Source organism: Crocodylus siamensis, chromosome 8 (assembly GCF_052110815.1).
Source record: "Crocodylus siamensis isolate JL-2025a chromosome 8, ASM5211081v1, whole genome shotgun sequence".
Lineage (NCBI taxonomy): Eukaryota > Metazoa > Chordata > Crocodylia > Crocodylidae > Crocodylus > Crocodylus siamensis.
In genome coordinates this window covers 77762228-77774413 of record NC_143402.1, presented here as the reverse complement: position 1 = coordinate 77774413, position 12186 = coordinate 77762228, and the positions used below count along the sequence as shown (strand labels likewise).

The window sequence follows — 12186 nt, the reverse complement described above, 5'->3', positions numbered from 1 at the left end:
GAGGCTCCCGACGGCCACGCTCCGGTCCCTGGCAAACACGTGCTGTGCTCAGTCGTGGATCCTGCGGCCAGGCAGACCGAGGCTGGCAGGGGGCTGGGCTCCACCACGCCGGCATCATGCCGGCTGGCTCACCCCGACAGGTTGGGGAGTGAAGCACAGAGCAGGAGCGGGTGGGCTGGGCTGGCCTTGCCCCCATGGTCACCCACCCGGTCCTTCTCCATCCGCTCTCACGCCAGCCAGGTGCCGTGACCCTTTGCTTTCCTTCTCCTCGCTGCCAGGCTGGTGCTGGCTCCCGGGCAGGAGGCTACAGGGGAGCGTCCATGCTGGCGATGCTGTTTTCCAAGGGGGCAAGACACCCTGGGCAGAGGTACTGGTGGGAGGGTGCTCGGTGCTGGGTTGTGCCATACACTCGTGTAGAGCCTTAGATCCTACTGGCCCAGTTGGTTCAGATGGGTCAAGGAGCCCTGTAGGACCAGCCCCAGCCCTTTTACTTTCTTTCTCCTCCCCCCTGCAAGGGGCGTCTCTCCAGGGGTGAGATTTTGGGGCACAGCTTTCTTAAAGAGCCCAGACAAGGGGAACTCCCCATCCCGTATCCTGCCATGCATGCGCACCTTGGTCCATGTCCCTCTCCACCCAGTGAGTGCTGGATGCACTGTTCAGTGTCCAGCAACAAGCAGGCAAGGAGCACGGGGCTGGGGACACGGGTGTGATTTAGCACTGGGTGTCTCTGTAGCGACATTGTTCATCCCATGGTGCCTGGCTGAGGCTGACAGCGAGCTGTTGATGGGAGACTGGATGAGGCATTTGGGGAAAGACTTGGCCCTTTGCAAACTGCTTGTGGTTTCGCAGGCGGGCAGGAACCCGGAGCAGATGCAGTATTGCCAGCTCTCACGATTTTTGGCGTTGTTCTTAAAGTTGACGCTTGGGGAATGTGAAAAACATAGCTCTTTATATATATATATATATATATAAAGTGTGTGTGCGTGTGTATGTATATATGTGTGTGTGTATGTGTGTGTATGTATATATATATAAAAGAAAAAGCTAAATTTTTGACAGACACACACATACGTATATATATACACACGTACATATATAAAAGAAAGAGCTGAGTTTTAGACTTTAAGAACCATGCCAAAAATCGTGCCAGTTGGCAATACTGTGGATGCCAACATCCTGGCCGCATAAAACCATGGCTCTGACTCCTTCGCCGTGTGGGAGTCGGCGGGGGTGGTGGGGCAGAAGCTGCCAGGCTGGGCTCTGTGTGTGCTTTTGGGTACGGAGGTAAAGCCCCAGGCAATGAAAGAGGAGGATGCCTCAAATGAAAGGAAGGGGAAGAGCCACAAGGAAGGATGGCAGGACGGGGAGAGCTGGAAGGAGAAAGGAGGCATTGAAATCAGTCCCTGGCCATGCCTTGCCAAAGCCAGTCGCTTCTGCTTCTTGTGTTTTCTTTCCCAGGTCTGGGGGCTCATCCAGCTGCGGTCACAGCAGCAAAACTCCTCTGCCCCCCAGGCATCGTGGCGCGCCCAGAAGGATTTCTCCCTCCCTCCGCTCCATCCAGGTGTGGGCTCTTTGCAAACAAACAGGCCGTGCTTCAGAGCTGGGGGCAGCCTCGTGCAAACCCTCCATGGGGCTTGCGTAGGGAGAGATCACCGGGCCAAAACTTAGAGACCCGCTCCGAGCACAACCAGGCTGCTGGGTGCTGAGATCTCGGGAAACCTGGACTGAGCGGCGCGTGCTGAGCGCTCAGGAACCCGGGCCACGAGTGGAGCCCTAGAAATATGGGTTTTAGCAGCTCTGATGATAACTCGCTGCACCCGGGCAGAGGGCTTCAGTGTAAATAGTCCGAGTCGGCTCTTTGGAGCCTGCTGTCTTTGCCCCAGGGCCGAGCACATGGAGGGAACTAAACTAATACAGAAGATGCTGTTACCACAGAGGGGGGCCGCGGTCGCGCAGAAGGACTAGAAGGGGCAGCATCCTTGGAAGCAGTTTGCTTGTCGCTGAGGGAGAAAACTATACGGAAAAAATATCCTTATGCAACAGCGCTCTGCTTGTACATGTGCTACAAATCCCCAGGCAGAGAAGAGGAATTTCTCCACCGCCCTGACCCTGGGTGCGAGGTCCTCCTGGGTCCGGGAAGTCTGGCACCTGGAGATCCCAGCCCCCTCCTCCACATCTGGAGTCCTGTGTCCAGCTGTGGGCCCCCACTGCAGAAGGGATGTGGACACAGTGGAGAGAGTCCAGCGGAGGGCAAGGAAAATAGTTGGAGGATCTGGGGGACAGGACTGGTGAGGAATGGCTGAGGGAACGGGGGTGATTGAGTCTGCAGAAGAGAAGACCGAGGAGGACTGAATAGCAGCCGTCACCTCCCTGCCGGGGGCTGCAAAGAGGAAGGAGCTGGGCTGCTCTCAGTGGGGGCAGACGACAGGACAAGGAGCAACGGGCTCAAGCTGCAGCAAGGGACGTTGAGGTTGGATATTAGGAAAAACTTCTCACGAGGAGGGTGGTGAAGCACTGGAATGGGTTACCCAGAGAGGTGGTGCAATTTCCATCCTTGGGGGTGTTTAAGACCCAGCTTGACAAAGCCGTGCCTGGGATGATGTAGTTGGGGCTTGGAGCAGGGGGTTGGACTAGATGGGACTTCCTGAGGCCCCTTCCAGCCCTCGTTGTCTGTGATTCCTCCTCTTCATCCCCTGTTCACCTTCCCTTGCCCCTGCCTGGCCCAGAGGATATTCCCCGTGAGCAAAAGGTTGGGATTTGAGCAAAACTGTTCAGTTGCCCACGGGCCTGTTTGGATCCAGAGCAGTAAAACCAGACCTGCCCCCTGTTCGAATGCACCCCCCTTGTTTGAATGCCTGAATATTAAATAATTTTTTTGGGGGCAAAAATCTAGTTGGTTTAATAAAAAATATCACCTCTACTGCGAGTCCTGATTGCTTTCCCCCTCCTGTTTGGCAGCCTCCTTCCTGCATCCCGCCAAACCCAGGCTGGACTTTAGCCCTTGTCCTGCCGTGCTGCAACACAGCTGCAGAATGGCCCAGCACCATCTCCTGGGAAGATGCAAAGGGTGCCTTTTGCACCTGCTCCCCCTTACTGCCCTTGGCCCCTTGGAGCAGGGCCCAGGCCTGCTGGCTTTGTGCGGCGCCAAGCACCAGTGGGTGCTCAATGCAACCCATGCAAAAGGACCGGAAGGGGCAGTTTTTTTGCAGCTGGGGGGGAAAAAACTAGATGGAAGAAAATCCCCTTATCCATCAGCATTGCAGGGTGCAGAGGGGCAATGCCCCCACTGAAGAGCCCAGTGCTGGATTAGGACATGTGGAGGCCCTAAAATATGTCTGATTTAAGAGTCCGCTTCGATTAAAAATAGTCCACAAAAATGGATTTTCATGAAATTTTAAGATGCATGATTGTTATTTCTGCCGGTCTCCAGGTTGGAGCTGCATTGGTCTCGAGGAAAAAGCGATCGGGGCTCATAGTAGAGGCGACCTCTTTCATTTGACCAACTAAATTTTTGCCAATAAGAATTTTTTTTGCAAACATCTAGTGGGTCGAATAAAAGAGATCACCTCTACCGCGAGCCCCGATCGCTATGTCTGCCCACATTGATGAACTCAATAATGAATAATAACTGTGAAGCCATAGATACCCAAATATCTACATAGCTGCATATACTAGATATCTATGGCTTCACAGTTATTATTCATACTGAGTTCATCAATTTGGGCAGAAATAGCGATCGGGGCTCGCGGTAGAGGTGATCTCTGTTATTCGACCCACTAGATAGCTATATCGATGAAGATATCTAGATAGCTATATAAGAGAGACAAAATGGACATTTGCATTGTAATATGACAAAATCAGACGTACAGATATTATAAAATTATATATATTATAAAATTAAAATATATTATAAAATATATATATATGTCTGTTTTTGTCATATGCTTGCTATTTTGGCATATAGACATGTCTGGTTTTGTCATGTTACAGTGCAGATCTCCAGGTTTTACCGCTCTTCTCCAGAGGCCCCGAAGTACAGGTTCAGCCCCAATCCGGCGCTGGGAGGGGGGAGCGCCCAGCAGCGCCCGCCCGCTCCTTGCTTTTCCCAGCGCGCTGCAACGCGAAACATAGAGACCCACCGGTTCCCGCTCTCCGATTGGCTGCCGGCGGGGAAGGGGCGGGGCGGGGCGCCACGTGTCAGCAGAACCCGGAAGTGGCGGGAGCCCCTGGCGCGGGCAGGGCGGGGCTGCGGCTGCAGCAGTGAGTGGGGGGCTCCGGGCGGGGCCCGGGCACCGGGGCAGGGCCCTCCTGCCTGGGGGCTGTAGGAGGCTCCCCCCGTCGCGCCCTGGCTGTGGGCAGGTGGCAGGACGGGGCCAGGGGGTGTATCCAGCAGGCAGCAAGCAAGTGGCAGGGGTGCAGAGGAGCGGGGCCTGGGGGGCATCCAGCTGGGACAGGCTGGGGTGGGGGTCGCGGGCATGGAGCTGCGAAGCGGCAGGGGAGGAAGGGAAGCGCGCAGCGTCCCGGCCCCCCGGGAGACCGTGCAGAGAGGGATGGGACTCCGCGGCCGCCTTCGAAGCCACTGATAACCCTCCTCCCTGGCGCGGAGGAATGGGGGGAAAGGATGGGCGGGAGACTGTGGGGCAGGTTGCATCCCCAGGGGTGGTGCTTTGGGGGATCCTCGGGGAAGCCACGCGGCTTAAGAAGGCAGCCCGGGACCCAAGGGAGCGGGAGGATCTGTGTCCTCGAGGGTTACTCCTCGAAGGGACCGTGGGAGATCGTCGGGTCCAGTCCCCTGCGCTGGGCAGGAACGATAAGTGGGGTCCGGCGAGCCCAGCGAGGTGACTGTCCAGTCTCCTCTGGAAGATTTCCAGGGTAGGCGATTGCAGCACCGCTGGAGGGAGATTATTCCTCAGTCCGGGTGTCCCGTGTGTTGGGTGGGCGACTAGGAGAGCTCGATCCCTGCTCTGCCCTGGTTGGGCAGCCGGGCTTTCAACAAGGGGACCTCAGGCCTGTATTTCGTGCACCAGTTTGACAGAGATCTGAGTCCTTAAAATCAGTCTTTGGATTCCAGCCTTTGCAGCAAGGAAGGGGACTAGGGTGGGTGTAGGGCAGAGAAAAAGGCAGCGTTTCAGCTAGTGTGCTACTCGGTGTTGAAATCCAGAAGGCAGGAGGGTTTTGCACAGAGCTTTAAAGATATTGCATGCTTCTGCCTGAAGATGCGTAGCAGCTTTTTTTTTTTTTTAGATGTCTTGATTGACAGACAGCAACATCTCCCTCGCTGAATCCTTAGTGTGCTGTGAGCATGACGGCAAGTTAACGAGGTATTCCTCAGATGCCAGGGGGAAACATCAAGGCTCCTTTTCTTAGGTTATTGGAAGTTTTAGCAGTTCAGAAGTAGTCGTGTAGTCCTAATATTGCTGCTTTGGTTCTTTGTCCAGTGTGACACAAGTGTCTGCGAACAGTGTAATGAATATAGCTGGTGCTCCGCACGGACTGCTGTGCGGTTTTCACAGGTGCAGGCACACCTGCATCCGCTGCACCCCGGAAGTGTAGCGCATGTGGGCGTGGGATTTCTGCTCGGAGTGAGGAACTGTGTGAAGTAATTGTATATCTCATCTTCTCCCTTTTCCTAGTTGTTTAGTTGGGAGAACTGAGGGCTTCAAGGGGAGCTACTGGGGAATGTGAGGATGTGCCAGCCCGTGTAGTTTCCCCGGAGGCTGGACTCGTAGGTTCTTGCTCGAGGTGGTAGAGAGTGTCTTTGTGTCCCTGCCCCCGCATCCCAGAAAGGAAACGTGTTCTGCCAGGTTGGATGTTCTTGGGCTCCCACCCTGAAACGGGGTCCTCGCAGGGTAGACCCCCACTGAAGCCGGGGGGACTCTATGGAAAGGTTCATTGACACAAGGGAGCAGGGAACGACTCTCGGATTTAAACGTCACAAACTCCAGCGGGGCCCAGGCTGCCTGAGGTGGGAACGGCTCAGACGAGCCGCACTGCCAGTGGTCTTGCATGGGATTTGCAGTTGACCGGCCTCATGCCGAGTGCCCGGGGCTCTGAAGGGAACATTAGGTGCCCAGCACCTATGAAAGCCAGGCCCAAAGCTCCTCCTGTTAGTAAGGGGTAGGGGTCGTGTTCTTGGTTTAAAGCCCACGTCGTGTTTGATGCCTTCTCTCCTGATACCCTGTGTCTCTTCCAGGCTGGTGAACTCTGGGCAAGTTCAGGATGATCCCAGGCCTCACTCCGGTGGTCCAGGCGCTGCTAGGAACCTTCTTGACCTGGGGGCTGACGGCGGCGGGTTCAGCACTCGTCTTCGTGTTTTCCAGCGGCCAGGTGGGTGTGGAGAGTCAGGTGGAAGCTTCTCCCTCCCTCCAGACAAAGATCTGAGGACCCGGGCTTGCAGGGGAGGGGGATCTAGCTGCCCTGGCCCCGACGCCAGGCTGGGCAAACTCGCCCTGCGTGGACTTTTCAGCCGCCTGCACCCTCCCTGCTGTGACTGGAGCAAGCATTTATTTAGTGCTTGCAAATCCCATTTGCATCGACGTTGTGGCACAAAGTGCAGGCGAGGGGAAGGAATATTTGATTACAATGAGCCGGTTTGCAGCGAGTTTCCCTTCTCAGGAAAAGGGAATGCCAGAATGACAGGCCCTTCCTCAGCTGCTCTTTATCCTGGCATAGCTGCAGCTGTGTCTGCTGCACGTAGTGACAGCAGGTTGGCTCTTTCTTCCTGCTGGCCCAGCAGGACCGGTGCAGCTCTGATTCGGGCACCGGCTCTGAGCTGGGTTGGACTAGCTGGTGCCAACAGCCTGAGAAAGAAAGAAGCCAGCTTGACTTTCGGGTCTGAGGTGCTGTCCAGCATTCACCATCTTCTTTTGGTCTAAAATAGCCCCCATCTCCTTTGCTTCAGACAAAGCTACAAAGGCACGATTTAGTCCCAGGCGTGTAGCGGGGGAGGGGCAGGCTGGAAGCTGGGATCCTTGATCTTTGCTGCTGCCTTCGCTCCAGTGTCTTTTGATGTCTTTTGTTATGAACTTCAGTTAGTTTTTTGGGGTGGAAGCAGCTGAACCTGTGCTCAAGCCTGTCAGAGCTCAAAGCTGCCTTCCAGTCCACAGGCTGGTGCTGGTGTTGCTTTTAAGAGCTGGCCTATTTTTCCTTCCCCACCTGGTTGCTTCTTACTGCCTTTTTTTTTTTGGATGGCTTCTCCAGGAGTTTGTTCTCCAGGGAGCTCTCCAGTGCTAATGTTCTTCCCCTTGGGGCTCGGGTAGACGGGTCGCTGTGTGATTGAACCAAGCAGGACTGAGCCCTGAGTCATCACCAAGCTGCCAAATCAGGGGGCTCCTGCTTTTATGTGTAACCCAGAAGTCATGAATAACGTTGCCAGAAGACCTGCTTAAATCCACCCTCTGCAGAGCAGCGTGGCAAAGCACGAGCTTGAGAGTTGCTGAAGGCAGACTGGGACTTAAGCGCATGCTTGAAGCGCAGCCTTGGCTCGGGCTGGTGACCAGCCTTAGGAAGCTGGGCTGAGATGCTGCAGACCCAGTGCAGTGTCCACAGACATCCTGTGTGACGCTGGGAATTCACTTATTCACTCTGTGGCGCTCACTAAACATGGGATGCTTGGCCTTGGAAGAGAGCTGTGCCCAGCTGCCCCGATATAGGGAGGCATAGGAGCATCTTGAAACTTAACCCCCGGAAAGCTGTTCCCCTGCCAGAACTGTTGGCCCCTTGTTCCATTTGCAGTCGGTAAATGAAGGGCTTTGTTTTACTTTTCAGAGGCGGATCCTAGATGGAAGCCTGGGCTTTGCAGCAGGGGTGAGTACAGGACATCCTTGTTCTGCTAATCAACTGCTACTGGCATCTCTACCCAGTCCACCCCAAGTCTCATTGTGTTGGTGAAGCTTGCATGCATGCCCAGGATCTCATTATAGTGGCGCAAAGCAGTGGCAAGTTATTCGAGCCCTGTCATGTATTGGTGCCTCTGGGGGGAAAGCTGGGGATCACGGGTGTGCCAGCTTGGTAGCAAGCTGCATTTTCCCACCTGCAGCAGGTTTGGCCCTTGAGTTTGAATCCCCCTTTGGATTTGTGTGTCACGTCCCTTTCAGCATTTTTTATGCCGAGAAGGTGCAAGGACTTGAGCCTGCACCACCACCTCTGAACATCCTACTGAGTTTGGGCATGTGCAGTTATTCCTGTCGGCAGGAGTGAGGCCTCGATCCGCAGGACTGTGCAGACCTGGTGTTTGTGTGAGGCCGAGCGTGTTCCTGCAGGGGAAGTGGTGGTTCAAGTGTTGCAATGGAGGGCTGCAGATTCTGGCTCTAATTGCATCAGGGCTGGCTAGGAAAAGCCCCTGGGGATCTGTAGATCCTTGAAACCTTGTCGTCAAGGTCCCACTTGTCCTTTCAGGAGCCTGGATGCGTGAGAGCTGCAGGACAGGCAGGGTAGGACGTTCCCTGGCACTTGGTGGTTAGGGGAAGTTTCTGCACTGTTTCCCACTTGCTCTGGAGCACAGCTGTGCAGCCAGGTATCCAGGTTGTAGCCATATTGGTCAAGTGCCAAAAGCAATCGGGACTCACGGTAGAGTTGATATCTTTTATTAAACCAGCTATAATCGTTTTTTGCAAAAATCTAGTTGGTCTAATAAAAGGTATCACCTCTATCATGAGTCCTGACTGCTGTGCAGCCAGGTGATTTAGATCAGCGGTTCTCAAACTTTTGCACCTTACGTTTCACCAACCATTTTGTCAAAAAACCTTGGTCCCACCATGATAAAAACAAAACTCCACTTTTTTTCAAGAAGTGTACTTTTATGTTTACATGCCTTTTAGTATTATATTAATCATTAATGGAAATATTTAAGGATGGGCAGTGGTGTGGAGATGCTGCGTTGCAGGCAAAGAATTACTTCTGTGCACTTTCTCAGGCCAGCCCAGCGTTGTTCGGTGCTTTCTCGAGATGGGGGAGTCTGTGTCAGAGCATGTAACAGAACGAGGGCACAGAGGCCTGCAGTTTTAGTTTCAGTTGCAAGGCTCCTGGTCATCCCACGTGTTTCTAGTAGGTGTGGCCAGGTGCCTGGGATGGACTGTGGTTTAAAGGACTTGCAAAACACCCAGATCCTGTTTGACTTGGTATCCGGGTTGAGTAACCAGCACCTGGCATGCGGAAGACGCCCATCTGTGCTCGAGAGGAGCCAGAAGCCTGTTCAGCTAGCAGCAAGGCAGCCCTGGCTTCTCTCCTCCTCCTGCAGCACTCGATACGGTTGCCAGCAGCTGAAGTGGTGCGGGGAGTCGAATTCCTTGTTCTGCACATGTGGGCGCAAGCCAGGGGTCTAAGGAAAACCAGGCTGTCGTGTCCCTGGACGTTGAGGGCTTGCTGCCTCACGGGACGTGCAAAGAATTTAAGTAACTATCTCGGCTGGTAAATTGAGGAAGAGCCCAAAGTTTTCTTAACTATACAGTTAGTCCGTTAAGAGGGATGAAACCTTTGCCTCATACATTTCCTGCACCATCGCAGCTACAGCAATGCTCCACCTTGGTAAATAAAGTAGGCAGTGACTCATTTAAGTCCATCTCCCTGCCACCGCTTCCCTGTTCCCTCTTTGATTGGGGTGTGAAGGAGCAGACCCACTTCCAGCCAGGCTCGAGAGTCTGGGGGTGCTCAGGGCCAGACCCCAGCACACAGCTGTTGTGCTGTGATAGGAACTGGGATCCTGTTTTATTAGGGCTGAAAAGCAGCTGTGACATCCAGTTTTTTCCTTGCTTATCAAACTCATGTGCCCAGCAGAGAGCACAGCATCAAGCATGGGTCCCCTAGGACCACCTTAATCTTGAGGTCATCTTCAAAGGATGCTGGACTGTTTCCATGAAGCAGGGCTAGAAACAAGCTGCATATTAGTAACAGGGAGGCTGCTTAATCATTGGAATAGCCTGACAAGGGCTGGGCAGCCTCTGAGCAGCCACCTTTGCCCACTTTCAAATGACATTGTTTTTCCCCAAAAGATCTGCTTTCAGGCAAAAGAGCCCTAGGGCTTGCGTTTTTCTAGGAGGTCAGGGTAGATGATTACAGAGGTCCTTTTTCAGCTGTGGACAGAGGTGGTTTATTTGCATTGCTAATGCAGTGCATAAAATGCAGTGCCTAAAAGCAAAAGCAGCTGCTGTTGAGCCTGTGCAGCTGGGATGCGCGGTGCCAGCCTGGCTACTAGCTGGGGGCACAGCGTCCTGACTTTACCATTGAGCTGAATGAGACCTGCAGGGATAGAGCTGTTTGGAAGTCAAATGAAACCGGCTGTGATGGACTGTTTGGATGATGGCTGCTCTGGAGCACGATGGTTTTGGGAGCTGGTGCTCTGGCAGTGATGCATGAAGAAAGGCTGGGGGGGAGGGCCTGGCAGGTGATGCTGATTTTAGGAGGTGGCTCTTTCTTGTGTTTGATGGGATGAAATGCTCGAGGCACGTGCCGCCTTGGTTTTTGTGAGCGGCCGCACTCTTCCTCTCCACAGCAGGATCTTCTCTCTGTGGCAGAGGGCTGGCGGGTGACCAAAGGCGGGTGACCTCCCTGGCTTGCAGTGGAAAGTTTTGATTTACGGTGCTCTGGGGCCTGCGGTCTTGTGCACAGATGTGCCAGCAGCCTCCTCCAGATGCTCTGAGGTTCGGCTGTGTCCTGTCTGTGCAGGAAACCTCCAGGTTGTGCCGGGGTTTCTGAGCGTGGAGCTAATTGTGTCTCTGGGGGGGTCTCTGCACTTTATAAAGGCACTGGCCAGTTTCTTTGGTAGGAGGTGCAAGAGGGATGGATGGTGCAATGATGGAATAATCTGCTTCTGATTAAAGCCTGGATGTCAGGACCAGAACCATGCACAACTTAAGTCTTTGGATACAGTCTTGGGGTGAAGCCAAACATTCATCCTGGCCCCTCTCTGCAAAAGCTGCTCCAGATGTGTGTGTGTGTTATAGAGAGAGACTGGGTTTTTGCTTGCAAACTATTTCCCTTTTGAAGGCTCATTTTGGCCCAGGTCCTTCAAAACTTCTTTTCTGTTGCACAGCTGTCTGTCTGCTGGAGACGGCGTTGTTGATTGATGCCTCGGGGTAAATGGATCCTCTCCTGTCTTTGTTTTCCGGTGGGTGTGTTGGTGCTCCCCTGGCTCTCGGATGGCAGGAGGCAGGTGTGGGGTCAGAGGAGCTCCGGAGAGATGGTGGGGCATTTTGGAGCTTCTGCCTTTTGGGTGCCTTGCTTTCGGGGCCGGGCACTGTTCTGGGCACATCCTCGCAGGGAGATGCCAGGGCAGGGTGGGGGAGCAGCAGGGTCCAGAGAGCTGGGCGCGTTTGTCCTTGCGAAGTGCAGAGGAGACCCCTGCCATCTCACGGCAGCACCAAGTAAGGCTCTGCCTTGCGTGGCACCTTCTCCGTGACTACTGGGGTCTGCTCTGTAGGGGCTGAGCATCACTCCTCCCGTTGAGAAACCGAGGCAGGGACGTGAGGCCTGTCTGGGCACACAAGGAGTCTGTGGCAGAGCTGGGCACGTCCCGTCATGAAAGGACAGCCCGTCTGGAAGAAGACAGGGGCTCTGGGGCGATCGATGCAGCTTCCTGGAATACGCAAAGAACAAAATGGGGTGAAGGGTCTTGCGGGTGTGAAGCCAGCGTCTCTAGGGCTTCTCGCCGCATCTCTGAAGACGCTTCAAGGATCTGGGAAATGCCACCGGAGCCATGTGTCTTCGAGCCGACCTCCAGCTCGGGAGTGAAGCATCTGCCTCCCTTCTCTGGCCTTTGCAAAGTCACGAAGCACTGTGAAACGAGCTGTGTCCACACACTGAGGCATCTCTCCCATGGACCCGGGAGCCCTGCCGGTGCTGCTTGCTTCAGCGAGCCTGCCCCGAGACCTTTGCTGTGGGTCGCGGCGCCCTGATTAGCTGGAAGAAAAAAGTCTATTTAGCTCTGCGGCCCAGCCTAGCCCTGCTCTGCTGAGCGACTGTCAGGTGAGCGACCAGAGGAGCAGTGCAGAAAATGATTTTTTTTCCCCCTAGCAAGCTCTCCAAAGTGGTGTCCCTTCTATAGGTTATTTTCCCAGACTGTTTTTCGCGGCCTCGGGCGAGTGTCGGGCTGTTTGTACTTTCTCTTCCTCCCTGAAAAGATGTGTCTATGCGACACGGTCTCGGGTTATTTGCGTTGCTGTACGTTGTTGTTCCCGTTTAAACTGCTGT

The 12186-nt window shown here is 54.3% G+C and overlaps 1 protein-coding gene across 3 annotated transcripts in view; it reads left to right on the top strand.

Annotated features, from left to right (window-relative positions):
* Nucleotides 1-4209: 4209 nt before the first annotated feature.
* The window catches only part of SLC39A11 (solute carrier family 39 member 11), a 319790-nt gene continuing 311813 nt past the window's right edge, over nt 4210-12186 (top strand). For all 3 annotated transcript variants that reach the window (XM_090061273.1, XM_090061271.1, XM_090061272.1), the window contains exons 1-4: nt 4210-4260; nt 5245-5321; nt 6194-6327; nt 7768-7806. In XM_090061273.1, the coding sequence (XP_089917399.1) occupies nt 6220-6327; nt 7768-7806 (147 nt within the window). In that variant the 5' untranslated portion in view covers nt 4210-4260; nt 5245-5321; nt 6194-6219. The remainder of the gene's footprint in view (nt 4261-5244; nt 5322-6193; nt 6328-7767; nt 7807-12186) is intronic.